Source organism: Pseudochaenichthys georgianus, chromosome 22 (genome assembly GCF_902827115.2).
Source record: "Pseudochaenichthys georgianus chromosome 22, fPseGeo1.2, whole genome shotgun sequence".
NCBI lineage: Eukaryota > Metazoa > Chordata > Actinopteri > Perciformes > Channichthyidae > Pseudochaenichthys > Pseudochaenichthys georgianus.
The window spans coordinates 25,639,461-25,648,449 of NC_047524.1; the positions used below are offsets into that span (position 1 = coordinate 25,639,461).

Here is an 8,989-nt window from a genome sequence, read left to right on the forward strand (position 1 = left end):
ATATGTGTGTATACATATTTATATTTTCTGTGTTAATAAAACTGTTAAACATTCAAAAGGTTCTTCTGTTTTTAATTTTATACACAATATTTCAAAAAAACAATATTAAAGGTGAAAAGCAACTACAGGTACAACATTGATAGAAACAGGAAAAAAACAATATATATATAAACGGAGAAAACAAGGTGACTTACAGAACCTCACATTAGATTTATATATATATATTCATATGTTTCTCGCCTCTTCACTAACAAAACAAACCCCGTAACACTGGGAAAACTGTAAAGAGAGAAACAATTAAAATGGTGGGATAAGGAAGAAGTGGAAAACAAATAGCTATCCCATTGTATTCTAAAGGAATCCAAACCCTCTTTTTACTACTACAGAAGGTTTTGTTTTAGCCTGATCATTTACTATTTTCAATTACTGAAATATAGAAAAGGAAAATCTCAAGGAGTTACAAATATATATCGTAATTTTTGAAGTGGTTGTTTTAGGTTGACATGGCAACCTACATATGTATGTCCAATATTCGTCCACCTTGTTTTCAAATTAACTTGAGTGAGCCATCCATTATAGCCACTTTCAATTGAATTTTAAAGGACATTTCTATTATACAAAGAAAAGTGAAGCATGTAGGCATTGTGAGGAAAGGAACTTTAAGGAAACATTTATTTAAAAAAGGTCAAAGACAAAAACACATGTATGCCATCTTCCATACAGGAACATAGCAGTCAGGAACAAAAAGCACTGTCTCCTCCTTCCATCAATCCATTCATTTCTCCAGGCTCTGGGAAACAGGAAGTGTTCAGTGCTTTCAGCTTGGGAGTGAAACGTTGGTACCAGGCGCGTCTCTTCTGCCACATAATCTTCAGTTGTCGTCCAGATCTGCCGTGCTGCTGCTGCCGTCGTTGTCGCTGGCAACCAGCACCTCTCTGTTCTCGTAGGTCCAGAAGCCGTTGAGATCGATCAGGATGCTGGTGACTGTGTCGCCCTGGCAACTGTTCACCAAGTCCTGGAGGGTGATCTTGTAGGGGTCTTTAGGCTTCACCATGTCGTAGATCTCATCCTGAGGAGAGGCAGCGATCAGAAACTCAATTCTTCACCCAAAAACCCCAAAAAGTCTGGATTTGTGTGAACTTTACCTTTACATCCTGGAACGTGACCTGCTCCTGTCCGTGGACTTTCATCTGCTCCTGAATGGCCTGGAGAACAGAACATGCAACAGCATCACAGATGTGTGTATTCTTGTATTTCTGACATCCATACAAATATACAAGGAATGTAGTATAGCCTTAAAAAAATAAATAAATAAGGAAACTAATAAAATAAATAAGAATAATTTTTTTTTTAAAAGGAATGAGAGGATCTAGGATGAGAATTTACCCTGAAGAAAAAGTTGAGGGAGAACACGTTGAGGTATCCTCGATTCTCCATGTCCAAAAGTTTGAAAATGTACTGCAACGCTGCCGGCTCCTTCCTGTTCTCCAACGCCAACACAAAGTCTAGATAGGTCTTATAGTCCTGAGGTAAAGGAAGAGACACACAATTATTCATTCTTAATCTACATGTACAACTTAGACCCAGGACACAAGAGTCCGTAACATAAAAGGATGCATAAGAGGAGAGGTGTAGTAATTTTCAAATGAATAAAAAGTCTAAACCCTGTTCACCACTTATGTGCCATTTCAGTCTTTTTGTTAGACATCGCTCTGCAACACTATTGATTAGAAACCACTAGAGTAACAATTGAGTTCCAGGACCTTTGTGTGATAACTCTGTTTCTGATCGTACCATTTCCCCGTCGTAGGTGAGGCACTCCTGGAACACTCTGTCCAGGAAGACGGAGGTGAGCGTGGCAGTGCCGTAGCGTGAGAGCTCCTCTTTGCTCAGCATGCCGTTGTGGTCCTTATCCAGGTTCAGGTACTGGCCTGTAATGATACAACACATCATAACTGGAATCAACTTTGGTGGGTGTTTCATTCTGCAAAACCAGCCAACTTGAGGTTACTGTTATTTATGTCAAAGAAATGTCATCGCCTTTGACCACAATTTCAGTCCAACCGGCTGTGAGGCATACAAGTCCACAAGTAATAGAAACAAAATCATGACCAGTGACTTGCTCTAGTCTATCGTTTTTCCGGATTCCCTACACTGACAAAGCCAAGTTACTCTATTTCTAATGACTCAATATCCCAGTTTCTGCACCCACAAAAGTATTTGTGTTTGGTTAGTTCATGTAATATTTGATTTATAAGCCGATAACATTCCTTAGGATCATCATGAAGACTTGATGAGAGACTGGAAGCCTGACATTCACGCTTAGACATTTTCTCACCGTAGACTCTGAGAGCTGAGGGGGCAGAGAACCAGTTGGACTCCTGACTCTCTTTAGACAGCTCCTCGTCTCTCAACTAGGAGCAGAGAGGAAGAGGAGAACAGAGAAATAGAGAGGAAGAAAAACATGACATCAGCTGGTCTGTACACTGGTGGGAATATTGGCCTTACAATTTGATATAAGACAGTATTATTCCAGATAAAGAGCTACGATCCTCTTTTAAAGGTCCCATGACATGGCCATTTCTACTGATCATAATCCCATTGTTGAGGTCTTCTAGAATAGATTGACATTGTTCAATTGGTTTCTCACAGCATCTCTGTATAGTGCTGTATGTGTATTCACTCTCTGTCCTAAACGCCTTGTTGGAGCTCCTGCCCCCCCCCCCCCTCCCTGTGAGCCCACTGTGCTCTGATTGGTCAGCTCGCCCACTCTGTTCTGATTAGTCCACCACCGTTACAGCGGAACATCAGTGATTATGTGTCACAATGGCGTTTGTTAGCAACCAGAAAATGACCCCAGTAATGACAAACAGATGAGAATGCTGCGTGGGGTCTGGGTGCCGTGTTGGCGGGACGTTGCGCGGCTCTCTGCTGCGAGGAGCGGACAGTGTGAACAGGGTTACTGGTGTGGTTTCCTGGTTGCTGCGTGGGGTCTGCGAGACAGCGCGAAACTCATCCTGAGCACACACAAACACTCACAGCCGAAGTAAAAACAATAAGTGTGGCTTGATATTGAGTAAGAAAAAGGTTGATAAACGCTGTGAGAATGGGTCTGCAGAGAGAATTTCTCCGCCATCCCAACTCGTCTATTACCAACGTTCACTGCGTTTGGTAGTGACGCCAAGGGATCCTGTTGTGTGAGGAGCTCCACGGATTGGTCCATTTTGGACCAATGGCCCCCGGGTGCCGTACATAATGGCAGCCCACTGCTCCTAACACTAGGATGGGTCAAATGCAGAGAAACTGTTTCGTTACATAGTATACCTACAGTATACTACGTAATGACAATACGTTGAATCTTCAATCTTCATCATTTGGGTATGGTCACGTCACTGTACCCAGCAAGATCTCCAACGAGGCGTTCTGGGGCAGCACAGACTGGTCTTTTCGTGTTAGAGTTGTACTCGCTACAGGGTGTACTTTGAGGGTTTGTGACTCTGCAGACTGTTTACATGCGTAGTCACAGCGTACCTCCTTACCTACCTCTCACCTATTCCAATCAAGGTTCCAGTGGGGACCTTTCTCCCTGCGTGTGCCTCTCCACCTCTGTTCCTTACAAATTACTTGCTACCCTTTTTCCTCAACCTATCCTAAGGAGTGCATGTTCGTAGACACGTTAGTTTTGCTGCTATAGGCTTAGACTGTCGGGGGACACCTTACTTCTTCCTTCTGTCTGTCTGTACCTGTGTGTACTCTCATGTTCCGATTAACCCAGCTTCCCCCAAATGTCTCTGTTGTGTCTATATCTACGCCGGGATCCTGAGTCGTGGCTGATCCTGTTGCTGCGGTCCTGAGTCCTGGATCCTGAGTCCTGGATTTGAGTCCTGGACTTCAAGTCGTGGCTGAACCTGTCTCTGCGGTCCTGCCTGACTCTCACCATACTACTTCCCTGATGGCTCCCACAGGATTGCTGACATCCTCATGGATTCATCTTCTTATTATAGACACATGCATTTCCTAACATTTGGTCTACCTATGTTGTAAATGTATTATCTCTTCAGTTTACACACGGCATCTATTGCACGTCTGTCCGTCCTGGGAGAGGGATCCCTCCTCTGTTGCTCTCCCTGAGGTTTCTCCCATTTTCCCCTTTAAACTGTGGGGTTCTCTCTGGAAGTTTTTCCTTGTATGATGTGAGGGTCTAAGGCAGTGGTTCTCAAACTTTTTCTGTCAGGCCCCCCCCTTTGGAGAAAAAAAAAAGTCGGGCCCCCCCAACACAAATAGTCAGGCTCAGTGGCGGCGCCAGAGATTTATTTTGGGGGTGCTGTGGGGTAGCTTGACGTTTCATAGAGGGTGCTCAAACATTTAGGGTTTCCCATTAATGTACCGGGCGCTACAGTGGAATTTTCTACTGCAACAATCCCCACGCATATACACAATGTACCCGCGACTGTTACAATGAAGGCTCGATAATCAGCTCACGGCATATAGGTGTAAGCAGGGGTAAAGTGCTATTTTTATAGGTGGTGTGTGGACCTCACATAGGGGGGTTCGGGGGCATGCTCCCCCGGGAAGATTTCTAAATATTGAAGTTAACAGCATCAATCTGGTGCACTTTGAGAGCAACATGAAGAGATCTATGGATACCTCTCTCAACATCCATTTGAAACAGAACTGTAAACAGATTTACTATTTCTTTATGGTTTTTATGCAAATCACTCCCCTTTTAAACTTTATTCATTTTTTAATGTCATATAGTATTTCATACTTGTTTTTAATTTATTCTCTTATTTTTTTATAACTATAATGATCATATAAACGTGTGCCTCGGAAATAATTGTTTACATTAATGGTGATCAAAACGAGACCCACTGAGATAACACTGAGAGAGTCCTTTAGCTCACTGAGGCTCTCAGTCTGACAGGAGAGGACTCTCCTCCACTTTGCTGTTGAAAAAACTTCTTATATCCGTTAGCGTAGCTCGCTAGCACAAGAAGCTCACATCAACGATCTCCGGTACCGGTGCGTTCTCTCTCTCACGCACACACACAAAATGGCTCGTTCCACACACACACAGAGCCGAGCTTTAATGAAACACAGAGACCCAGATGTAATAGTACTGTATCATATTATTTTCGAATCAATCATTTTTCAAAATATGATTTTTTTTTTTTTAAAACATTTTTCCTCCTGGTCTCTCGCGCCCCGCCCCCCGTGTCATGCCTCTGCGCCCCCCACTTTGGGAACCACTGGTCTAAGGACAGAGGGTGTCGTATTCTCATAATGATATTCTGTTGTATTTGTTGTAAAGTGACTTTATTGCAAAGTATTTTTATTGTATGTACAGCACTTTGGCTCGATCAAAAATCGATCGCTATATAAATAAAACTTGATTTGATAAAAAGCTACATAACACACAAGGGGACGGGTAATAACCAGAAAAGCATGACATGGGACCTTTAAAATATGAGGTTTGGTCCTGTAGAAACCAAATCAACTTGTCACGTTTTATCACATATACCTACAACAACAAAAACATTGACTTCTTAAAAAGAATTAGAGTAATAAAAAAGGTTCTACCTCCAATAAATCGTCCAGAAAACTGCAGGCTAATATATCCTGTATTTTGATCTTTCCTGAAAAACAAAACAGACACACTCTCAGTAAAGGATAAGTAATGTATTATTTAATATTTTACTTTAGAGATACATTTGTATAATGTGTGTGGTTCACACTCACCTGTTCGGAGGGGGTCGAGGAAGAAAAAGAACTTCCTGACAGCGGTGCAAACGTAGAAGGAGTAGAAGGACTTCTCCAGTCCGTCCAGCTGAGGCAGAGTGGGGATCAGCTCCAGGATGTAGTTCTCCAGATCCTATTTCACAAAAATGATGGCTTTTTAAGAATCATTTCAGCGCATTGAAACTGTTTAAATGTGTCTTTAAGTGATGGAAGTGCCTACCGACTCTCTGAGGTGGCCCTGTCCTGCTACATCATACAGACTCAGGCCGATACGGGTCTGATGCAGCCACACTACAGACAGAAGAGAGTACAAGTTAGTCACCAGTTCAGATGAATCCATGTCAGTAAACTAGGCTGGGAAATACTTAAACAAACTAATAGAAAGGGAAATATCCTAATGTATGCTTAGAAACATTTTTAAGTTACGGTAAAGGAGCTTTTTGACATTTGTTGTACCTTCTAAAAGGTATTTTATATATTAAACATGTAAAAAGAGGAAACATGAAGGTCCGGACCTTTCCTCATGACGTAGTTGAAGAACTGCATGATGGAGATCCTGCCGTAGGGGTCACTGTGGAGCAGCTTGGCGTACACTCTGGCTGTGAAGAATTTACTGAAGTAAAGAGAGGAGAGAAGTGGAGTGAAGCTCTTATTTGATTTGATCTTACTCTATTTTATCTGAAAGGCCTTTGAATCTTCAATATTAGGTTTTTTCCCCTGGATACAGAACTATTTTAACGGGACCTTTTTCTTGACGTTTCGAGATTCAATTAGTCTTCTACACATCAAAGACCGATTTCTATTAACATTAAAAAACATGTAAAAGAACATTTTTACTTAAATGTTTTGGTTTAAGATAATGCATAATTTGCAATTGTAAACACTACATAATTCCTAATAAAAAAAAAAGTGTCTTCATGGAATATTTCAACTGGGGAAATCTATGGTGATATACATTAGTTATTTGTTTACTCTATTCACCTGTAGTGTCTTGCAACATGTAAACAACACAACAATACATTATTCATCAATGGATACTTTTAAACGTTGTTTATTCTTAAAATGAGTTTTTTCTCAAACTCCTCAATCTGTACTTCAGTAGCACAACAAAATAACTTTCCAGTAGTGACACAGTTGTTTTGTTTGCCTGAATACAGTCGTACCCAAAGGCAAGACACACAGACGCCTAAGGGATCTAAGAAGTGACAGCAGAGGGATTTCCCATAATGAATCTTTGGTGCAAACAGGAACACATCAAAGACCGGCACAGGGAGGGGTGTTACCCAAACTGTGCAGTGCCAGTAAACCTCTACTTCCTGTTCGTCACCTGCACTTGGGCCCGGCCTGCTCCCCCACCTGCAGGTAGGCTTCATAGCTGATCATGGCCTCCTCCCCGCTCACTGGAGGCACCTGGTGCTTATCGAGCAGGAACCACAGGTTCTACAGGAACACAAGGAGGAAGAGTATACAGAAATCAAATAAAACCCTACAATGTTGTGACTCATGTAGAAGTAGGTCATTGTGTTGTGACTGACTGAAGTGTTTACCTGCAGTTCCTCATTGTCCAGCAGCTCTCTGCTCTTCCTCTGCAGGAACACGGCTCTGGATTCCTCTCTCAGTTTCTGAAGTAACACTTCATCCTCTGCTGGGAGCTGCACAGCAATATCATCCTCATCATCACTAACAAGTGTTTCAATATTTCTACTGTACCCTTCGGTATTGTACTGTATGAGCATTTTCATCACAGTTATTATCAAAACATCTGAGTTACAGTCATTAGACACCTTGAAGGAAAACTGCATTCACTAGTTTTCTTCTTTCTAATGTAATATCTTTTTTTTTATCGTCATCTCAATGTGAGCTTGCCTGATAAACACGTCTTGAAAGACTGCGATGTTGCACTTTGAATATCCCAGTAAATCAAGTGTCGTCACCATATATTAAATCGTTCTTCTGAGAATGATAACATATTTACAAATATCATAAAGTGTGCAACAAATCCATTTTGATTAGAATGAATTTTGGGGACTGAGATGGATACTAGACACAGTCACATGCCAATTTAACACAATCAGCTACATTTGTATCAACTCACAAAAGCAACTAAAATATGATAAGACAATTTCATCCCTGGAGTCTCCAGTAGGGGAGTGCACTTGGACAGAAATGGTGATTCAGACATACCATTGGAAACTTTCAAATACAAGTGTATCTAAAGATGATGATATGTATCGTTGATCATTTAATCCGTACAGCAATCAAGATCAATGTATTGTTATGCCGGTACTAGTAACAATGTATGAGATTACATTCTGTAAAAAGGTACTATTTTGTCTGATGTGCACAATCCTGTTAACTTTGGGACTTTTTGTGAACATCCAGATGTTCAAGAATGTTTTTAATTTGTTCAAGAATTTAGTAAATCATTTTTGAAAATCACTGAATACTTTTTGGGAAATATTGGCAGTAATACTGAATGCAGCAGAAAGGCAGAACTGGGTACACCTTAATATCTGCCGATTTATTGCTATTGATATTGTTAGTGTGATATTCAACAACAAATTGGCATTATTTTCTATTAAGCGACAATACAATCTATACGACTTTACATATTGTTGTTCTTACATATTACTCTTTGAAATGTAATATTTAAGTGCACTTGTTTGGCAGATTCTGTGATTGGGATTTAGTGATGCCAAGGGTTGAATCATTGGTCTTGTACCACAACACAATTAAAACGACATGAATGCAAACACTTTTCATTGGGTTTGTATGTTATGTATCAATATAATACCCTGTAGTAAAATCGTGGGATGGTCTTGTAGGACTTGTCTTTGTCGCCTCCTTCCTTCCACTCTGTATAGTATTTGGTGAACAGCTCTGTTTCTTCTGCTTTCTTTTCCTCTTCGCTCCTCTCATCTGTAACGTCACACCAACAGTTAATGTTGACTTAGCTAACCGGTGACTTAAGCTATCAATCCACAGTAGCTAGCTTTAGCCGCCGGTATGTTACATTAGTTTACATTTTTGTCTCACCTTTTTTGGTGTTTGCTAATCTTCTTTTCAAAATATCCGACCAATGAGGTTGTTGTTCTTTAGCCATACTTGCTAAGAAGCCAATTAAATATTTCGTCAGTATATTTTAGCCATTCCAAAAGACAAAAACATGACAAAAGTAGACTTGTGTACTAAAGTAGCCAAGCTGCCCAAAAGTAACTGACTGAACAAGAGTAAGGCTTCCGTTTTGAGT

General features: G+C 40.8%; 1 protein-coding gene across 1 annotated transcript; it reads right to left on the bottom strand.

The window, feature by feature from the left end:
• Positions 1-642: 642 nt before the first annotated feature.
• ppp2r3c (protein phosphatase 2, regulatory subunit B'', gamma) lies at positions 643-8,950 on the bottom strand. The gene is made up of 13 exons (XM_034111243.2): positions 8,776-8,950; positions 8,534-8,658; positions 7,287-7,391; positions 7,067-7,179; positions 6,255-6,352; positions 5,960-6,030; positions 5,740-5,872; positions 5,581-5,636; positions 2,339-2,414; positions 1,795-1,931; positions 1,387-1,524; positions 1,146-1,205; positions 643-1,069 (listed from the first exon to the last, which is right to left on the bottom strand). Exons 1-13 carry the CDS (start codon positions 8,840-8,842, stop codon positions 872-874), a joined length of 1,377 nt encoding a protein of 458 aa, XP_033967134.1. The 5' UTR covers positions 8,843-8,950; the 3' UTR covers positions 643-871.
• Positions 8,951-8,989: the final 39 nt, after the last annotated feature.